General features: G+C 43.8%; 1 protein-coding gene across 1 annotated transcript in view; it reads right to left on the bottom strand.

Annotated features, from left to right (window-relative positions):
* RIPOR2 (RHO family interacting cell polarization regulator 2) overlaps nt 1-22,323 on the bottom strand; it is a 106,368-nt gene extending 84,045 nt beyond the window's left edge. The window contains 1 exon segment of the mRNA XM_074985879.1: nt 22,172-22,323. Within this exon segment, the coding sequence (XP_074841980.1) occupies nt 22,172-22,232 (61 nt within the window). The 5' untranslated portion in view covers nt 22,233-22,323.
* Nucleotides 22,324-22,747: the final 424 nt, after the last annotated feature.

The following is a 22,747-nucleotide window of genomic DNA, read 5'->3' as shown; positions in this document are numbered from 1 at the left end:
TTCTGCTCTCAGTTCTGCCAGTGTAAATCTCCAGTTATTTGAAATCATTGAATTTACTCTTGGTTTACCCTGGTGTGTCTCAGCAGAATTCAGCCCTTAGAGTTTTACTATCCAGATAAATTAACGTTTTTTACCTGTAATGGGTGACTAAGGTATGTTTACACTGCATCTGGGAGCCTGTTTCCCAATGTGGGTAGACAGACATGGGTTTGCTCTTCTCAAGTTAGTGCACTAAAAATAGCAGTGTAGCTTGGGTAGCATAGGAATTAATTTGGGTTAGCTGCCTGAGTACAAACCTATCCAGACCCCCTCAGGCAGCTAGCCCCAGCTACTGCCCATTGCTGCCCCCCGATTACACTTCATAGTGCTAACTCAAACACAGCTCGTGCATCTCCGCACTTTAGGCCTACCTCTAGTAGTGCCGCTGGGATGGTATTCGAAACAAAACTTAGAACCTGTCTCATAACCTTCCTACCTCTGAGATACAGCTGTTGCTTTCATTTTAATGCACTTGTCAGCACTTATTTCCATGGCTTAAAAATAGCATATGGAAAAGTGCACAACTGCTGTGTGAGTGAAATACCTCTCAGTGCAGTGACCTTTCTGCTCCTCTAAAGCAATGATCCTAGACTTCATCTGCTAAATGTTCAAATAGAGACATCACAGCAGCAAGCAGTTTATACAGCCGCCAAACATCCGATGGCAGGAAAACAGGGAATTGGTGGGTTTCAGGTCGCTCATGGAAACTGATGCTTAATTGCCTGGGTAATTAAGGTCCTCATTGAAGGGAAAGGGACAGTTTCCTCACAAAGGGGCAAATTGCATTGTCACTATGCAACTCGCCTGCAGACACTGGAAACCTTCTCCCACCACCTCACTGGGTGTGCCGGTGGGTTTCAGCTGAACAAATAAAGGGCAAACCAGGAAATCATGTTAATTAGGTGTCGATCATGGCTGAGGTTAAATGGCAGTGAGGCCCATTTTCCAACATATGACCTCGGGGTGCTATTTTTAGTGCAGGATTTGAAGTGATTAGGGACAGCAGCCCAGCACTAATCAGTGGCACGTGCCACTGATTAAGCAAACTCTTCCTGGTTCATGCCCAGTGTCAGGAATAGAAATGGTACATAGCCACCCAGATGGGGGACCGAGCAGATCTGTAGAACACACAACTGCCTGCTATTGCCTATTTAAAGAAAAAAAAGACATATGGTGCTACAAGTGAATTCAGCAGCACTACGAAGCCACATCTTTATTTTCTTCTGAGAGCTATCTCACAGGCCATTTCAGCGGTTTTTTTCCTAAACTAAAAAAGAGCCTACTTCATAATCATACAAATAGCATCACTTCCCAGGCATCATTCAGCAATGCCTATCAGTGTCAAGCTGACACTCTCTGGCTTTATGAAATTATTTAAAGTGTCCCTGTTGGCAAGAGGCCAAACAGAGCCCATCTAAGTACCTCAAAGGGACTTTGCAGTTTAAAAAAAAAAAGAGAGAAGGTAATTATAAATACCACAATGTGTGCTTCCATATTTATTCTCTGTAACTTCTGATTTGAGACCTGACTCAAAGAAAACTCACACATTCATTCAGTTTATAAAGTAAAAGATATTTTTCCCCCAAATACCAGCAGAGAAATCTGGTTTATGAAAACCATGTGGTGCTCTTTTTGGTTTTTGCATCACTAGCAAGAAAATGTCAGCAAGTGAAGCTCAGCTGACAGCTCTGCTGATGAAACGTGAGGCACAGCAGAATCCCATTCATTTGCCTGTAGCTGTATTAGCTCTGTGATGCTAACAGGGGCAAAAAACATCTTTTTGTCAGTAAATAAATAAATGTATAAATAAACAGAGGTGGCTGTGAAAATTTGGCGAGACTACTTTTGCACAACATGTCTTATTTTTTAAACAATAGAATCATAGACTCATAGGGCTGGAAGGGACCTCAGGAGGCCATCTAGTCCAGCCCCCTGCTTCAAGCAGGATCAACCCCAAATAAGTCTTCCCAGCCAGGACCTTGTCAAGCCAGGACTTAAAAACCTTTAGGGAAGGAGAATCCACCACCTCTCTAGGCAACACATTCCAATGCTTCACCACCTTCCTGGTGAAGTTGTTTGTCCTAATATCCTACTTCTCTCCTTCTGTAACTTTAGACCATTACTCCTTGTTCTGGTATCTGACACCACTGAGAACAATTAATTTCCATCCTCTTTAGAGCTCCCCTTCAGGAAGTTGAAGGCTTCTATTAAATCACCCCTCAGTCTTCTCTTCTGTAACCTAAATAAGCCCAAATCCCTCAGCCTGTCCTCATAGGTCATATGCTCCAGCCCCTTAATCATTTTGTTGCCTTCTGCTGAACTCTGCTCCAGCACATCCACATTCTTTTCATACTGGGGGGTCCAAAACTGGACACAATATTCCAGATGTGGCCTCACCAGTGCTGAATAGAGGGGAACAACCACCTCTCTACATCTGCTCAAAATGCTCCTCCTAACGCACCCTAGTGTGCCATTAACCTTCTTGGCTACAAGGACACACTGTTTATTCATATCCAGCCTTTCATCCACCATAACCCCTAGGTCACTTTTCGCTGTACTGCTGCGTAGCCAGTTGGTCCCCAGCCTGTAACAATGCTTGGGATTCTTCCGTCCCAAGTGCAGGACTCTACACTTCTCCTTGTTGAACCACATCAGATTTCTTTTCGCCCAATCCTCCAGTTTATCCAGGTCACTCTTGATCCTATCTCTACCCTCCAATGTATATACAATTTAATTAATAACATGCCTTTTATGTCAGCTTGAGGCCCATCTGCATCCTAAAACTAGGGTTTCACCACAGTGGAGCAAAATGACATAAGAATGAGGAATAAAAATTATATAGAAATGGAAGGACCTCAAGAAGTCATGGAGTCCAGTCCCTTGTTTTGAGACAAAAACAAGTAAAACTAGATCATCCCTGAGAGCTGTTTGTCCAACTTATTCTTTAAAATAGTCAATGATGTGGATTCATCCCTCAGAAGCATTTCTAGAGCTTAATCACCTTTACAGTCGGATTTCCTAATATTTAACCTAAATCCCCGACTTAACTCCCTTACCTCTCCTGCCCTCTTAAGCTGTGTCTACACGTGCACGCTACTTCGAAGTAGCGGCACTAACTTTGAAATAGCGCCCGTCGCGGCTACACGCGTCGGGCGCTATTTCGAAGTTAACTTCAACGTTAGGCAGCGAGACGTCGAAGTCGCTAACCTCATGAGGGGATAGGAATAGCGCCCTACTTCGACGTTCAACGTCGAAGTAGGGACCGTGTAGACAATCCGCGTCCCGCAACGTCGAAATTGCTGGGTCCTCCATGGCGGCCATCAGCTGGGGGGTTGAGAGATGCTCTCTCTCCAGCCCCTGCGGGGCTCTATGGTCACCGTGGGCAGCAGCCCTTAGCCCAGGGCTTTTGGCTGCTGCTGCGGCAGCTGGGGATCCATGCTGCAGGCACAGGGTCTGCAACCAGTTGTCAGCTCTGTGGATCTTGTGTTGTTTAGTGCAACTGTGTCTGGGAGGGGCCCTTTAAGGGAGCGGCTTGCTGTTGAGTCCGCCCTGTGACCCTGTCTGCAGCTGTGCCTGGCACCCTTATTTCGATGTGTGCTACTCTGGCATGTAGACGTACCCTCGCAGCGCCTGTTTCGATGTGGTGCCGCGCAACGTCGAAGTTGAACATCGACGTTGCCAGCCCTAGAGGACGTGTAGACGTTATTCATCGAAATAGCCTATTTCGATGTTGCTACATCGAAATAAGCTATTTCGATGTTGGCTTCACGTGTAGACGTAGCCTTAATCAGACATGGAGAACAGTCGGTCACAGTCCTCTTGTAACAGTCTTTAACATATTTGAAGATTATCAGGTGTCCCAGTCTGTTTTATCAATGCTAAACATGCCCAGTTTTTTTAACCTTTCCCCACAGGTCATGGTCAGGGTTTTCTGTAAGCTATGTGCTTACGCAACCGTTGAGGGAAGATTCCAGTGCTGCCCAGATGATTAGCAGAGCACTCACAGCTGGGTTTTGTTTCTACTAATGGTGCATATAAGAAAACGCATGGAAAAGATAAGAGGGAACATGGGAGGAGTTCCTAAAACTGCGGTCACTTTTATTGCTCTCCGCTGGACTCTCTCCAATTTGTCCACATGGGGCGGGATGTCTGCCCCATGGTGTCATGGAACAGGTTAACAGGTCCGTAGGAAGGCTGTGTGAGGAAGTAGCCTAAAGGAGAGAGGCTGTGAGGATCAGTCCTTCTGCCCTCTCCCTTCCCACACCCCTGGCAACTTGATACTAGGGAAGTATCCGGACTGCAATATTAACCCCTTGACTGGGGGAGCACAGACAGATGCCAGGATCCCCGGAATGAGGTGTGACACTCTTGGGAAAGGGAATACCAACCTGCAGAGTTAATCCTCAAGACGGCCAGCAAGAGCCACTAGTGCGATGAGTGGAGCCCTGTCACAGAACATCTTTTCTAAACTGTGAGGCCCCAAACTGGCTACTGTGCTCCATTCGAGACCTCCCTAGTACTGAGCAGAGCAGGACAATTACCTCCCATGTCTCACACTTGACACGCCTGTTAACTCTCCAATTTGTCAGTTGTGTTCAATTCTAATTCTGCACCCCAAAAGCCGGCCACTCCCCCAGATTGATGTATCACCCACTGACTTGGTTAGCATGCTTGTTGATCCATTATCCAAATTATTGATGAAAATACTGAAGTGCATCGATTCCAGGGAGTCTGTGTGCTAAACTAACCAGTCTTTATTCACACACTGTAAGGAGCTCTATGGAGGAAGGAGTCATACAGAATTTTATAGAAATGACTCCAATAGTGTTCCATGGAAATTACTCTGAGCACTTATTGAATGTAATAGATAGGGATATCCTCTCCATAGAATGTTTGAAACATCCTATAGGTTTCTCTAGGAAGGGTATATAACTCTCTCCTTGGCAGTTCAAAAAGCTCTGCTGAAAGGCTGTCCTTTCCTAAATGATCCTTCTAGAATGTGAGGCTTTAAAGAATCCTTAGGAGGGAAATTCAGGTTTCTTCCTGAGTTCACTAACACTTATTTTTTGGATTTATTGGGCTCCAAATGTTCCAGTTAATGGAATGGTTACCCAGCACTGGGACTTTTAAACTTCAGCGTAGGCACTACAAAGAAAGTGCCAGGAAATATCGAAAGGAAAGTCACTTTCACAAACATCTTATTGGAATTCAGGGCAGAACAGAAAGAGTTGCACAAAAACTTGTCATTTGTTACTTCCTCTTAGATTTGGTAAGAGGAGAGGAAGGAAGACAGGCAACCTAAAAGGAGAGCCTTGGGTGATGAAATTGGAGGTTTTGCAACTACCTGTAGTAAAGTTAATGTCATTTGATTATAAGCGATCTCTGCTACCTACTATCACTGAATGAAGGAAGGTCAAACTGCTGATTGTGGGCAGTGTTCTAAGTAAGTGTGTTTTAAGTATATTGTTTTTGGGGAGCCATCGGGTCAGTTCATGTTCCATTTGCCTAGAAAATAAGACTCCACAAAGAGGTTTGTTCGCTGGAACCCACTGCCACTAGACCTCGCCTACAGCAGCAACAATTTTAGGGAGCTCTCCCACCACTGTCCAGTAATAGTAGGAGCGTTGATGTAGACTGGTTGCCATTATGGATGAGACTGTGCAAGATTAACCAACATATTGGCAAAATGGCAATCAGCTGGTCTCCAATACCACTGCCACTGTGGCTAGCATCACATGATCTGCAGTGGTGGTAGGCCAATAGCAGGAGCTCAACTCATCTCTAAGGCTGTATCTAGATTGCCGTATCAGGAGCCGTCTGCTGATATCCCAGTCATCCTCATTCCACAAGGAAGAAGGGAGGTGTCGGTAAAGGGGGTTTTGCTGACATTTGGCCCCGTGTGGATGGGCCAAATGTCAGGAAAGCCTCTCCCGACAGAACTGTCGGCAGGAGATATGCAAATACGTTGCACAATTTGTGTATTTTTTGCCGAGAGATCTCTTCAGTCTAGACATAGCCTAAGTGCAGATGCAGGCTAGTGTATTTATTCCTCTGTGTCTCTGATGTTTTCTCCTGCTGCCACATTTCAATGTTTGTTTATTTACTTAGGAACTTGTGCTCCTAAATTGCATAAGCTTTTGTGAAAGCCCCACTCTTTATTTTATTCCATCCCTTGTATGACCCAAAACTGTATGTTCTTTTTCTCCCAACTGACTTCAGTGACTGCTCATCACTTTTGGAAATTCAGATTTAGTAGACTAAGCATCTATTTTTTTTAAGTAGGCGCTTTTGAAGCCTTTAATTGCCAGGCTACTGACAATTAAGGTTGACTGTGTTGGTGTCTACCTGTTTTTAATTCACAAATGTTCACATTTATAAAAGTTAACAATACTAGATTTTCCACCCCATTTTCTATTAGCACTTTGTTCCCACCTGTTATCCTCTTGCCAGGGGTCAGAAACCTTTCTGAGGCAGAGTGATGAAATTTGACCTTTTGACCTCTATGTACCGTCCAAGTGCCAGTGATACTTTTTAAAGTCACTAATAGTCCTACTTACAGCAGCTTCCTTAATAAATAAATAAAGATGTAGCGCTTTACTGTTTAGATGGTGGTTGGTAGCATTAGCTGGTCTTTTGTTAATCCACAGGTGGCCTGGCCTCGAGCAAGCTCCCAGGTGCATGCACATAAAGGGGCGCAGCTGAACACCCACCTTATGCGCCAATGAAAATCAGCTCACGTGCTGCTCTTGGCACCACTGCTGGGGGCGGGGGTGGGGGGTTGCTGACCCCTGCTCTAGAAAAACTATTATAATCTGTTATGGCTATGGTCTGAAGAAGTGGGTCTGTCCCACGAAAGCTCATCACCTAATAAATTATTTTGTTAGTCTTTAAAGCACTAGTTTACAGCTTTTTGTTTTGATAGTATATAGACTAGCACGGCTCCCTCTCTGTTACTGATTATAATCTGGGTGCAAGAAAGTTATTTGGGGCTAAGTAATTTCTTGTATATTTTAAGCAAAATGGTCTCAGGAGGACAGCTGCACCAAACCTTTTAGAAGGATGTTCCTATGAAATGGTGAAGTTCAAAACTTAAATGGGATTGTTTTAACTGACAACATAACAGGAACCATATTCAAATCTCTTGACTAACTCAGCTACCCTCCTCTGATGCAACTCACCGCTCGCAGGTTTTGAAATGTTGACTTAAATTCTGTGGAACCAGGTTATGCTCTGTAGATAAAAATCAGACGTAGGGGCTCCCTGAAGAAAGCATGCTGTCAAGCCCACTGACAGGGCGGCAAAGGGAGTCATTGCCACAGGGCCTAGTGACACAAAACTGCTATTGCAGCGGGGGAGCAGCTGGAGCCTCTGGCCCTTTAAAATGCTGCTGGAGCACCTTGCAGTGTGCTCTGGTTAGCACTGAGGGATGGGGGAGAGGGAACAGGCCATGCTGCTAGCTGTCCTCAGCTCTGCCCCTCCCGCCTGAGGCCCCACCCCTGCTGGAGTGCAGAGCATGCCCCACCTCTCCCTCCCTTGCCCGGGGGCTCAGTAAAGCTGTAAGGCCCACTGCATGCTGTTATATGTGGAGTACCCAGCGGCACTGAGACTGTATACGAGGGGTGCGTGAAGTCTCTGGTCTACAGCCACAGCTGAGAGCCAATTGGCTTTAACTCATGCAGTAAAGCCCAGGGATTTAGCCCCTGTGATTGCAGGTTCAATCCCTGGTGCTAGCAACTTGGGTCTGTTGGTGTTACACATGCAGCCCCCTGCAAATCAAGATGAACTACCTCTGTGAGCCAGGATTCACATTCAACAGTTATGTGCCACTGTCAAGTGTTTAACAGTTCTGCCCTCTGTCTGCACCTCAGGTTGTTGCACCATTTCCTCACATACACGTGAGCTACCCATTAGCTTTAACTCTGAACTTCCTGGTCTCGTAGGTTTCTGAGTGCCACACCCTTAACACACCAACCACAAAGTCACGATTAGCATATGTTTATGTGGGCATGCATGCACAGCAGGCTACGAACCTGTCCACAGAACTGTTAATGGGGTAAAGTTAGATATGCTGTTTTAATCATTAAAAATTTGTCTTAGGACTTTAATCATTTGGATACAATAGCCCTTATATTTTTTAATAAGCTGTAAACTGAAACAAGGAACTACAAATACTAGATCAAGCTGATAAAATGAAATGCAACTTTGGTTTAAATTTTGACATGACACTTGTTCCAGCAGCTTGCAATATTGTCTGAGCACAGCTAGTACAGTAAGTTGTTTCGCTGCTGCCTAAGTACTCTGCTCTCTTCTGCTGCTAATTTAGATGGCCTGATTTTCTCATCACTATCCAAAAATAATGTCAACCATGAAAATCAGTTAGGCCAACGTCAGTTAGGCTGGCATCGTTAGGAAAATGAGATCAAGATTGTTAATTAAAAAGAGAGAGACAACAGTGCTGAAAAAAAAAATCCCAGATTTAATTATTTATTTTTAAAATATACCATAATTATAGAAGCAGGCATTTCTACTGAATATCCAGATCTTGAAGAATCATTACAAATAATACTCCGGTTGTCACAGGGTTGGTTTTGAGAATCTAAAAACCACATTAAGGCTACGTCTACACGTGAAGCCTACATCGAAGTAGCCTATTTCGATGTGGCGACATCGAAATAGGCTATTTCGATGAATAACGTCTACATGTCCTCCAGAGCTGGCAATGTCGATGTTCAACTTCGAAATAGGAGCTGCGAGGGAACGTCTACACGCCAAAGTAGCGCACATCGAAATAAGGGTGCCAGGCACAGCTGCAGACAGGGTCACAGGGCGGACTCAACAGCAAGCTGCTCCCTTAAAGGGCCCCTCCCAGACACACTTGCACTAAACAATACAAGATCCACAGAGCTGACAACTGGTTGCAGACCCTGTGCATGCAGCATGGATCCCCAGCTGCAGCAGCAGCAGCCAGAAGCCCTGGGCTAAGGGCTGCTGAACACGGTGACCATAGAGCCCCGCAGGGGCTGGAGAGAGACCGTCTCTCAACCCCTCAGCTGATGGCCGCCATGGCGGACCCCGCAATTTCGAAGTGGCAGGACGCGCAACGACTACACGTGCCCTACTTCGACGTTGAACATCGAAGTAGGGCGCTATTCCCATCCCCTCATGGGGTTAGCGGCTTCGACGTCTCGCCGCCTAACGTCGATGTTAACATCGAAATAGCGCCCAACACATGTAGCCGTGACGGGCGCTATTTCGAAGTTAGTGCTGCTACTTCGAAGTAGCGTGCATGTGTAGACACGGCTTAAGTGTGGGGGGAGAAGATAAGGATGAGCAGACCTGTCTAACTATCTTATTGTGGGTCCCTGCACTGAATGCCAGAGTAGTCTCCTTTTATGGAGATACACACATCTCATAGAGCTGGAAGGGACCTCAGGAGGTCACCGAGTCCAGTCCCCTGCCCTCTTGGCAGGACCATGCACAGTCCCTGACAGTTTTTTTTTTTTAATCGATTTGCCCCAGACCCTAAATGGTCTCCTCAAGGATTGAGCTCATACCCTGGGTTTAACAGGCCAATGCTCAAACCTCTGAGCTTTTTACAGTAAACTCTTTCATATCCTGCAGCCCTGGGACCAGAAGGTTGCCAGATATTCAAATACTCTGGATAACAAAGAGGTATACCTAGCAATGCATAACACAAAGGAAAAACAAGATTAGATAATAAGAAACAAACAGAAATATGGCCGTGTCTACACTAGTCCAAAACTTTGAAATGGCCATGCAAATGGCCATTTCGAAGTTTACTAATGAAGCACTGAAATACACATTCAGCGCCTCATTAGAATGCCAGCAGCCACGGCACTTCGAAATTGACGCGGCTTGCCACCATGCAGATTATCTAGACGGGGCTCCTTTTTGAAAAGACCCTGGCAACTTCCAAATCCCCTTATTCCTACCTGCTGTTAGGAATAAGAGGATTTCGAAGTTGCTGAGGTCTTTTTGAAAAGGAGCCTCATCTGGACAAGCCGCGCGGCTGCGAGCCGTGTCAATATCGAAGTGCCACAGCTGCCGGCATTCTAATGAGGTGTTGAATATGTGTTTCAGCGCTTCATTAGTAAACTTCGAAATGGCCATTTGCATGGCCATTTTGAAGTTTTGGGCTAGTGCAGATGTAGCCTATATGTAGAGTACTTTATCAACAACCATAGTCTTGTACACTGTAAACTTATACTATAGTTGTTGCATTTATTTGTATTTACTTTCACTATACTGTACTTACGAAAAATGTAACTAAACCTTGCCTATGGTTAAAATGCCAGTTATTTGAGAGTTCTGGATGATAGAATGCCAGATATGAAAGAATGTATTGTAGTTCTGTTAACTCTACATCTATTAATTACAATCAGCAATGACTGTCAAACAGACTAAGGAAGTGTGGGTTTAATAAAAGGATATTTAAAAATGAAAACAATGTAGGTCACTTAACTTTAAAAATCCATCCTTGTTCTGAATATCAATTACATCTGTAAAAGTTCTTGACTAAAATCTGAGCCTGTGGCTAAAACAATCAGTTGAGAAATGTATATTTTGCAAGAAAACACTGTTGCTTTGGTGATATAAATATATCACTGTTGCTTTGGTGATATAAAGAAATAAATAAATTCTTCATTATTTACACTGCAGCTCAGTGTCCCATCACCATTCCTTCTCTAGGCACATGAGATGAGATAAAGGGATGGGAAGAGCTGGGGATGAACTGTAAGGGTGTGTCTACACCTGCATTCCTCTTTCGAAAGAGGTATTCAAATGAGGTAAAGTGAAGATGCAAATGAGGTATAAATTTGCGTATTCTGACCTCATTTGCATATTCTAATTTCAAAAGAGCTTCTTTCGAAAGAAGAATGCCAGTGTAGACACTGCTCTTTTGAAAGTAAACCCATCTTCGAAAGAAAACCCATTAAATAAAGGGAAGAAGGATTCTTTCGAAGATCGAGTTTCCTTTCGAAAGAGCAGCATCTACACTGGCTTTCTTCTTTCAAAAGAAGCTCTTTTGAAATTAGAATATGCAAATGAGGTCAGAATATGCAAATTCATATCTCATTTGCATGTTTGATTTACCTCATTTGAATACCGCTTTCGAAAGAGGAATGCAAGTGTAGACACACCCTAATAACTGTCAGTATAAACTGGCTATAATGTCTCAGGAGTACGAGAACAGAATAGGCCCATGGTTCATACATTTGACTGAGGCAGGTCTTCAGTAAAGAATATTCAGTAATATGTCCTTGGCTACGTCTACACTAGCCAAAAACTTCAAAATGGCCATGCAAATGGCCATTTCAAAGTTTACTAATGAAGCACTGAAATACATATTCAGCACCTCATTAGCAGGCGGGCGGCCGTGGCACTTTGAAATTGACGCAGCTTGCTGCCGCGTGGCTCATCCAGACGGGGCTCTTTTTCGAAAGGACCCCGGCTACTTCAAAGTCCCCTTATTCCTATGAGCAGATAGGAATAAGGGGACTTCAAAGTAGCCGGGGTCCTTTTGAAAAGGAGCCCCGTCTGGACGAGCCACACGGCGGTGAGCTGCATCAATTTTGAAGTGCTGCAGCCCCCGCCTGCTAATGAGGCGCTAAATATGTATTTCAGCGCTTCATTAGTAAACTTTGAAATGGCCATTTGCATGGCCATTTCGAAGTGTTTGGCTAGTGTAGACACAGCCCTTATGTACTTATTTCTTCACTTCCTAAAGTTTGTTTTTTGTGAAAATATAGAGCCATAAAGAATACCTATAATGAACAAGAATAATTTTGAAAAGCACACGGTTTTTCAAAAGTAAACACAATAATATGATAACACAGGCATCAATTTGATGCATTCTGTTGTGGAAGGAGCAGGAACAGGCAACCTCTATGAGTGGGTAAGTTTTTACAGGTAATGGGAAATAGGAAGGCACATGGGAAGACAAGAGGCATTCTAAATAGGAATGAAGTTTGTTCCCAAGTGTGTCATGGAAAGTCTGCCATTGTACCTGTGTTTTGCCTCAAAGTTTCAAATCAGTCCCTGCTGGGCTTAAAATATCTTTAAGAACTCCTGACACTTAGCAGTACTGAAACATTATTTTCTAAAGTAAAATAATTCCCATGCGAAAATCTCGTTAGTTTGGAATTATGTTTGAAATAAACATTTTAACCAATATTCCTCAGTAGAAAATAGTAAATTTTTCAAAAGAGACAAACTGCGTGAAAATTCCAAGATAGTGCTCTGTTTAACAAAGCCCCCCTCTCACCCTATTCAAAAGTATTCATGGTTCTGGTCACCCAAAAAACACAAGGCCCAGAAATGCCAATTTGAAAAAACCTTCACACCAGTTAATTAAAAACAAGATGTTTGTTTTTGTGTCTGTCAAAGAGAGAAACCTGCATGATGTTTGCTGGAATTAATAAGACTGTCTCAATGTGGTGCTAAGGGGGCAGAGTTAAGGTCCTTTGTGGTACCCAAGCCTTACATTTTGTACTTTCTGACTTATTTATTTCTGAATGGGAAATTCTAACTTTTTTCAGGCTTTCAAAGATTTGTGCATTTGAGAAAAGTATTATCTTTTAGGGAATATTTTTGGCTTAGGAAGAGTTTATTTTATTTTATTTTATCTTAACCAAATTGATTGAAGTTATTGGTTTTTGTGAATAACCATGTAAAATTACCTTTACAACTTACAGTTATCACAGAAAGGCTCTTTCTTAGTTTCTTTCCCCTCGAGCACAAACATATACCAAATGAATATTGAGTGTTATTTGCACCCTTATTTCAGGTAAACCTCACCTCAATCATGAAATTTAAACCTAAAATTGCTCACCTCTTCAAAAAGTGACTTTCACAAGGGAGCAAACTAGTATACATTTTAAAACATACTGGCTATGTCTACACTACAGCGATTAGTTGACAGAAGCTACTGTCAGAAGAGATCTTCTGGCAAAACGTATGACGACAGATCATGTCTACACACAAAAGTGGGTCAAAAGAGCAATCTGAGGGTTGCCCAGGAACCGGAAGCCCTGTCTGTCAACAGAAGGGTCCCTGGAGCATCTATGCAGCTTTTTTGTCAACCGAAAACTGTTGACAAAGGTGTTATACCTGAACGTGGAGAGGCACAATGCTGCTGGTGGATGTGCCGAGTATTTTCGACAGTCTGTTGATAAAGCACATTTTATGTGTAGATGCTCCACGGGTTTTTCCGACAAAAGGCTGTGTTTGCAGAAAATCCCTCTTGTGCAGACCCACATAGCCACTGTGTACAGTCAATGTAATTACTATTCTGCAAGGAGCCCTTCAGTAGATGGCAATGCTGAGAGAATGGTAGCATGACCCAATAAGCAAATCAGCTCTGGGCAGGAAAAGGACCTCTGGGATTCTATGTGTAAAGCTGTATACTGTTTAAAATGGATCTTTCGTATACTAAATATTATCAAAAATGTTTTACTTTTTCATACACTGGACGAATTAACAGGATTTTGTGTTTTTGTAAAGAAAACTATTCAAAAGTAGGTTAGCTACCCGATGTGCAAACAGAGAAGCTATTCAGCAGGTCAGAGAGGGAGATAAGCATAAATGAGCATAGGCTAGTGTGGAGCAGCTGCTTAAAATACTTTGTAATAATTGTAATTCAGTTCTAAGTTTAGATATTAACAATTGCTAACTAAATATGTGTGGAATTACATGGGGCTGGTTGCAAGCTTGTTAAGTTTGTACATGGATAGGAGATAAGGAAATTCTAGGTCACTTGGAAGGTTTGCTTTGGCTTCTATTGTGCTGATATCCCAGGATGGAGTTAGGGAGCACCGTGCTGTTCAAGGTGCTGTATTTTACAAGAGAAAAACTCAAAATCTCAAACATGTATAGTCACTAAAAATCAAACAGAATTTTCTGAAAACCATATGCATTAGCTAAATGCTGTGCCCAAATTCCTATTTGGTGACTGCTTAGGCACTCTGATGATGATGAAGGCCATATAAGAATTTATGTAAATTATCCTCTGCACTTGTAAGTGGATAAAATATTTTCTAATTCCTATCCTAAAGTTTTGCTAACATGTTTGTGCACTGTTAAAAAGTTGTACGTGGAGTGTATTTCACACCAGAAGTGGCTGAACTTTATTGATAGGCAAAGCAGTCATTGGTAAAGCTCTGCAGGGTCCTTTGAGATGAAAGGTGATATGTAAGTGTAAGGAAATTGATTATAATATTCTTTCAGGACACACACTTTTCTAATCCTGCATTGAACAGATATTACAAGCATGGACTCGATCTTGCATGGGTTTAGGTATGGGATAGTTTGGACCCCACAGCTGTCTCCAGGGCCATCCCTACAGGAGTACAGAGCTGAGTAAACCCCCCTTACCATCCCAGGTGTGAGGCCCAGGACAACTCCCAGACCCACTCTGATTCCATTTCTTCCCATCCCTACCATGTCTCCTTCTGTCCCCATTGTATTCTTTCCCTGAAGCCCCCTCCCCAGAGAGACATGGTCCAGGGGATTACCAGGGTGGCAGCAGAGGTTGGCTCACTGCGGTGACAGGAGCCACGGGAAGCAAAGTGACCTAGCAGCCTGCTCTGTGCTGCACTATCATCTCCTAGCCAGGCCATTCTGTGTCATTGTGCCAGCACGAAATGGAGTGTCCCAGCCCCACGCTGCTCCCCCAAGCCCTGCATCACTTGGAGGAGCAAAACGGGCTGGAGCCAGGGCTGGGCGCTCGGCTTCCGGCTGTCATAGTGAAGCGGAGCTACTTGGCTGAGAGATGGTACAGCAGAGCAGGCTGCTGGGTCGCTCCACTTCTTGTGGCTCCCACCACTGCAGTGAGTGCTGGAGACCTGACTCCTGATGCTGCCCTGCACCAGGCCCTTCAGCTAACCTTCTGGTTGTCCTGGACCCCACGGGTCAAACTCAGTGTGGGGGACTGTCTCATCCATAGGACAACTGGGGTGGCTGCTTTGCCTCCCCGCCAACCCCTCAAGTGCAGAGCCCAGGGCAGCCAACCCGAACAGTCCTATTGATGGGACAGCTCTGCCTGTCGCACGTAGGATATTGTAAGTATATTAGAAACAAAAGGAATCCGAACACTGAAAGGCCAGAGTGGGTCAGACCAACGGTCCATCTAGCTCAGTCTTTTGTCTTCTGACAGTGACCAACTAACCGTAATCATAAGGATATCCATCCCTTGTCACTGATTCCCAGCTTCTGACAGACAGAGGCCAGGGACACCATCCCTGCCCGCCCCGAGTAATAGCCATTGATGGGCCCATCCTTCAGGAACTTACCTACTCCTTTTCTGAACTCTGCTATAGTCTTGGCCTTCACAACACCCTCTGGCAAAGAGTTCCACAGGTTGACCGTGTATTGTGTCAATAAATACTTCCTTCGTGTTTTGTTTTAACCATGATGCATGTTAATTTCATTGGGTGACACCTATTTCTTCCATTAAGAGAAAGCACAAATAACACTTCTTTATTCACTTTTTCTACACCAGTCATGATCTTATAGGCCTCTATCAGACCCCCTCTTAGCAGTCTCTTTTCCAAGCTGAAAAGTCCCACTCCCATTCATCTGGGAGCCATTCCATACCTCTAATAATTTTTGTTGCCCTTTTCTGAACTTTTAAATACAATAAGATTAATAAGGTATCATTTTTAGATGAGACAGCCACATCTGCATACAGTATTCAAGATGTGGCTGTACCATGGATTTATACAGAGTATGTATATGTATCCTTTTCCTAATGATTCCCAACATCCTATTAGTTTTTCGAGCACCACTGCACATTGATCAGATGTTGTCAGAGAACTATCCACAATAACTCAAAAGATCTTTTTCTTGAGCGATAGCAGCTAATTTAGACCCCATCATTTTGTGCATAGTGGGGAGTGTGTTTTTAAATGCATGTTACTTTGCATTTATTAACAGTGAATTTCATCTGTCCTTTTGTTGCCCAGTCACCCAGTTTTGTGAGACCCCATGTATCTCTTTGCAATCTGCTCTGCACTTAGCTATCTTGAGTAGTTTTGTGTCATCTGCAAATTTTGCCACCTCACTTTTTACCCCATTCCCCGGATCATTTTTGAGCTTGTCCTAGTACAGAACCCTGGGCTACATCTACACTGGCCCCTCCCTTTTGAAAGGGGCATGCAAAATCCACAGGCCTACTGTGCACTGTGTGAAGGAACTTCCTTTTGTTGGTTTTAAACCTGCTACCCATTAATTTCATTTGGTGACCCCTAGTTCTTTTGTTACGGAAACAAGAAAATAACTTTTCCTTTTGCACTTTTTCCATACCAGTCACGATTTTATAGACCTCTATCATATCCCCACTTCGTCTCCTGTTTTCTAAGCAGAAAAGTCTCAGTCTTTTTAATCTCTCTTCATATGGCACCTGTTCCAGTGCCCGAATCACTTTTGTTGCCCTTTTATGAACCTTTTCCAATGCCAATATACCTTCTTTTAAGATGAGGCAACCATACCTGTTTGCAATATTCAAGATGTGGGTGTAGCATGGATTTATATAGAGGCAATAAAATATTCTCTTTTTTATTCTCTATCCCTTTTTTAATGATTCCCAGAATTCTGTTTGCCTTTTGACTGCTATAGCACATTGAGTGCATGATTTCCTCTCTCTCCATTCTGAAAACTGACCATTGGCTCCTGGCCTTTGTTTCTTATCTTTTAACCAGTTAGTGATCCATGAGGGGACCTTTTCTCTAAACCCATGACAGCTCAATTTGCTTATGAGCTTTTGGTGAGGAACATCTTTAAAGGCTTTCTAAAAATCTGTTGGGGGGCAATGATAGAACTGTCAACAATAATTCAGAAAATGCATAAGTATTCAATAAATATTTCCATTTTGTATGTGGTAGAAAAAGCAGATTACCTATTACCATATTGTGAGCGGCTCGCACCTGGGACTGGGTGGCCTAGTGGGTAGGCCCCCTGGCCAAGGCCTGTTGGGTGGGTCTTCAGCCCCATCCGAGGGTCTGTGGGTTAAATTTGGGGCATGGCCCCAAGAATCTAGTTCCCCCTTTGGCAGGAGAGGGGTTCCTGGGGGTGGGGGCTGGGCCCTCCAGCAGCTAGCCAAGTGGCAGCTCTGGTTTGGGGCCTGCTGCCTCAGAGCCAGCTCCTGCCTCTTGGCTGGTCAGCCCCAAACTGGGCTGGCTTCCTTCCCTTTATACTCCTCCAGGCCTGACACTGGCTGTAGGCGAACCAGGGTGCAGCTGATTGGGAAAACAGGCCATGTTTAACCCCTGCCTTGCCTGGCCTCCCTCTCACACTCTTACATATATAATGATGATGATGCAAATACTTTCAATTTCATTTCAGCAGTAACTAAGGAGGATGTGAAACAGCAACTACTAAAGTCAGACATTTTAAAATCTGTATAGGTGAATAATTTACATCCAAGAGTGCAAAAATAGCTAGTCAGGGAGCTCTCTGGAACACTAAGGACTGAAAGAAAGCTAATGTTGTTGCAATATTTAAAAACAGTTAAGTGGATGTATTAGATAATTATTAAATCTGGGCACAATCATGGAATGGCTGATAAGTACTTTATTACTAAAGAATTACAGGAGGGTGACTTTAATTATATTAATCAACATGAAAAATGTATCTTGTTAAACTAACAATCTCATTTTTTAAAAAGAAGATATCATGAGCTTGTTGATAAAGGAAATAGTGCTTATATAATTAGACTTCACACCATTTGACTTTGTTCCACACAGTATCTTGATTTATAAATTAAGAATTAGCTGATTGATTGCAAACTGTAACTGTAAATGTGAATTAGTCGCCATAAGCAAATTCTGGTTTTAGTGAGATCCCTTAGATATCTGTTCTTGCACCTACATATTTAGTATTGTTATCAGTGACGTGAAAACTGACATTACTGATGCAATTTGTAGATGATATAGGGACTGGTGGAGTGGCACATAATAAAGAGGACAACTCATTGATTTAGAGCAAGCAAACAACATTTCAGTATAAAGTTAGGCTTAAAGGACAGAGAATACAGGCCATACTTACAGGATGGGGCACTCTGTCATGGGAAGTTGTGACACTGGGTAAGACTTGGGGGTCCTGGTGGCTAACGAGCTGAACAGGAGCTCCCAGTTGGATGCTATGACCAAAAGGACTAATGCTATCCTTGAATGTGTAAGCAGGAATATCAAATAGGAGTAAAGAGCTTTTATTGCCTCAGTATTTGGAACCAGTGTGACACTGGTGGGATTAGTGAGTCTAGTTCTAGTGTGCATGCTTCTAGAAGGTTGTTGACAAATTAGAATGGGTCCAAAGAAGAGACATAAGAATGATTCAAGGATTGGAAAATACAGCTTATAGTGATAGACTCAAGGAATTCAATTTATTTAGCCTACCAAACAGAAGGTTGAGAGGTAACTATATGGGGAAGCAAGAATTTGATAACAGAGAGTTCTTCAAAACTACATAGACAAATCTAGACAAATTAAGACTAAAAATAAGATGCAGATCTTTAACACTAAAGCTGCGTCTACACGTGCACGCTACTTCGAAGTAGCGGCAACAACTTCGAAATAGTGCCCGTCGCGTCTACACGCGTCGGGCGCTATTTCGAAGTTAACTTCGACGTTAGGCGGCGAGACGTCGAAGTCGCTAACCTCATGAGGAGATAGGAATAGCGCCCTACTTCGACGTTCAATGTCGAAGTAGGGACCGTGTAGACAATCCGCGTCCCGCAACGTCGAAATTGCTGGGTCCTCCATGGCGGCCATCAGCTGGGGGGTTGAGAGATGCTCTCTCTCCAGCCCCTGCGGGGCTCTATGGTCACCGTGGGCAGCAGCCCTTAGCCCAGGGCTTCTGGCTGCTGCTGCGGCAGCTGGGGATCTATGCTGCAGGCACAGGGTCTGCAACCAGTTGTCAGCTCTGTGTATCTTGTGTTGTTTAGTGCAACTGTGTCTGGGAGGGGCCCTTTAAGGGAGCGGCTGGCTGTTGAGTCCGCCCTGTGACCCTGTCTGCAGCTGTGCCTGGCATCCCTATTTCGATGTGTGCTGCTTTGACGTGTAGACGTTCCCTCGCTGCGCCTATTTCGATGTTGGGCTGAGCAACGTCGAAGTTGAACATCGACGTTGCCGGCCCTGGAGGACGTGTAGACGTTATTCATCGAAATAGACTATTTCGATGTCGCAACATCGAAATAAGCTATTTCGATGTTGGCTGCACGTGTAGACGTAGCCTAAGAGTAATTAACCAGTGGAACAATATAGCAAAGGTTGTGGTAGATTCCCCATAGCTGAAAATCGTTAAAAAAAATCATGTTTTTCTACAAGCTATGCTCTGGTTCAACCACAATGATTGCTCTTGAAATAGCAATTAGTTCAGGCAGGAGGCCCCACCAGAGGGTCACAAGGATACTTTCGAACCTTAAAAATCTATGAATTTGAATGCTGAATGTCTTTTCAGGCTGAGCTCTAGGTGTCATGCCACGTGTGGGTCACCTGTCTAACCTGTGATAAACATTAACACGGACCAAGAAAAATATGACTAAAATCTCACAGTTTTAACAGGGAAGTTTTGGACACATTTTTGGTACAATTATGAAGCTGCAGATATTTTTAGTAACCCATTACTGTGTAGGAACATTAGAACCACAGTAGAATATCCCCATATTCTGACACAATCCCCTGTGCAGGAGATTGGTGACATGGAATTTAAATTTCCTCCTAATTCTTTGTCTAGCACATGATGGGTTTTGCACTGGTGCCAGCTTCCAAAGTCTGTGGCTCTTAGTAGACATGTTTGGAGACAGAGAACGGAGCGGGAGAGGAGTAGTGTTATTCGTGCACTGGGCCTTTGTTTCCATTCTGGCCTCCTTTAGCCTCTGGTAACACTAATCTGATGTAACTATGCTGGTTCTGGTTCATTTGGTGAATGCTGCCACTTGATTCCCTCTTTTCCTATGCAAGTGGAGGTGGCCAAGGAGATGCTCGGAGACTCAGAAGATGGTCTTGTGCTCAGTCCTCACCAGCTGGCAGGGCCCACTCTGGGAGTGCACTGGGCCCCCACTGAGGCAATCAATGGCACTAGGAAAGGCTTTGGAAAATAAAGGCAAAACATTGTTCCTTCTCAAATTCACTCAAAGGAAAGGAACTAAGACAAAGGGAAAAAATACAGAAGGGGGGGCGGGTCATCTAAATAGGCCTTTAACCCACGTACTATGGGAACCTGCTGTTCCTAATTCCATCTTGCCAGCCAATGTGGCTGGGGGAGATCTGATCATGTTACAGCTACACGGCTGGGAACACCTTGGGGATTCTTCTTAAGCCTCTGGTTAATAACTCTGTCAGTAAACTAGAGGGGAGGTTAGGTAGGATGATTCCCCTGGCTTCCAGTAACCAGCCTTTCTCTAGCTCCTCACAAATCATTCCTGCTGGGGATGATTTAGCCAGGGGGCTTCAAAAATGTACTGAATGCTGCGTCTTTGTCTCTGGACTGGATTACATTATACCACATAGCAGGTATTACAAAAAATGGTTCCTTCTCCCCACACATTTCAAATTAGGAACATGGGCCAAAAAAAAAAATCACAAGTATTTAGTGGCTATGGCTAAATCCCATTGATTTCCAATGGGTTTTAAGCAGTTTTGAAAACTGGATCCAGGGAAATCTTGTTGAATCCAACCAATAAGGTAGCCTGTCACAGACCCAACCAGCTCTTCCAGTGGAATTTCAGGAAACCCTACAGTAGGCATTTACAGGATAGGCTGCCTCCAGGGGATACGTTCTTACAGAACCCCAATAGTTAGAGGTCTGTTTAAGCCCTGAAGCAGGAGAGCTTGTGCTCCTTCCAAGCTGCACAAACTGAACATTGTCAATTGGGATTCACGATCGTTGGAATAATAATGTCTTAATAGCAAAAAAAAAAAAAAATAAAATAAAGTCAGAGGTTACTTCCTTAAAGCCTCAGTCCTGCAAAGAAAGACATAAATAATTGTACTTATGTGAGCAGTGCCACTGAAGTCAGTAGGACTATTCAAGGATATAAACTGTACAGTTTTCAGGCATGAAGCACAGCTAAGCTAAGTGTAAACTGGCTTGCTGGGTGGGATTGCCTGCCTCCTTGGCTCTGATTATTAGAAAGCACTTCAGTATAAGTGAAAACACAGGAGTAAATGCTTGACCTCTCACCCTGCCTTAGCAAATGAACTGCACATCAAGCATGGTGCTACATCACAGTGTAGGGATGGGAGGATATTTGGGGGAACACATTCAAATACTAGCAGCATGTCACTGAAGCCAAGGATTTAAAAATGTGACCTCCCCTCTGGTCTAGTCTTTACTCAAGCTAAAATACCTTGGTTTGGCTCCATCCCAAGGGACCAGTGCAACACGACTGTTTTTTTCTTTCAACTGAGTTTGCTGAAGCTATGGTGCAACTAAGTTTAAAGCTTACGGATCTTTGAGCCCTATCTTGCACACCCCCGGTGTGCTGAATTCCCATGGAAGACAACAGGAATTCTGCCCAGGGAGAACTTCTGCAGGATAAAGCCGTATGTTGCTATGCCAATGGGGAGTGGAGGGTGAACAGTGAGAGACTGTGGACCTGATTCTCATTGGCCTCCAATGGTACAATCTTTTATGCCAGTGGAGAATGAGTGCTAAGTGGGTGTAAAGCATTTCACTCTCATTTAGTAGCTTTTTGCACCCACTTGGCACCGATACCAGTCACAGCCAAGCTTAGGGCCATGGTGAATCGGGCCCAGTGGCAATCACTGCATGCAGGCCCCATTTGTATTAGTTGACTTTTCAAAGTGTAACTTTATGGATCACTTTTGTCTGCAGCTCCCCCTTCGCTTTCCCTTTGGAGCTAACAGTCTTGCTATGTAACCTCTCTGCCTAGTTAATATGAATCTCACTCACTGTATGGCACTCAGAAAGCTTTTGTTCTCATTATTTTACCGAGAGAAAAAAAGAGTTTTTCAAACCTATCACTGTGAGCCCCACAGCTATCCTGAACCAGCAGAGAATTTCAACTTTTACTAAAGAAAAGAGAATACAAGCTACAAACCTGTCTTCAGTCTATATATTAAAAACATTGGCTTAATAAAAGGCTCTTTACCTTCACAGAAAACATCATCGGTTTCTCCAAGGGTAGTCAGATCTTCCTCTAGGCGCTGCATCGTGGCCACAGCTCAGCCAGAGGTAGCTGCTACAGAGCTGAATGCTTGAATTAGTTTCTAGGCTACAAGAAGGCTATTTCCTTTCACCAGTTTCCTAAACATTTTGGTGGTGGCAGCTTCCGCATTTGCACTTATGAAAACAGCCTCATTCATATGAATAAGGCTTCTTGTTTTTAGCCATAGCCCTCGAAACTAGGTTTGAGGTGGGGTGTTTCTCTATGCTGAGAGAGAAGGAACCTAGAGGGGAAATGCAGACAGACCAGGCTCAGAATGCAGACTGCGTTCACTGCCTGACTGCAGGGAATTCTGTGCGAAATCAACATTGTCTAGCACACATGTTATTTACAAGATGTGTGGGGGGGATGTTTTTGCATAAGAATGTGAATGTTTTTTGGTGGCCATGAGCGAGCCAGCGAGTAATTTGCATTCACCTTTCTGTAAGGAAAAGTTCAGCTTCACTACATACAAGAACAATTCAACTCGAATACACCCCCATGCTTTGTGAGTGTCACTTA

The sequence above is a fragment of the Carettochelys insculpta genome, chromosome 2 (assembly GCF_033958435.1).
Source record: "Carettochelys insculpta isolate YL-2023 chromosome 2, ASM3395843v1, whole genome shotgun sequence".
Taxonomy (NCBI): domain Eukaryota; kingdom Metazoa; phylum Chordata; order Testudines; family Carettochelyidae; genus Carettochelys; species Carettochelys insculpta.
Note: the sequence above shows the minus strand (reverse complement) of the source record. Positions and strands in the feature narration are given on the sequence as shown.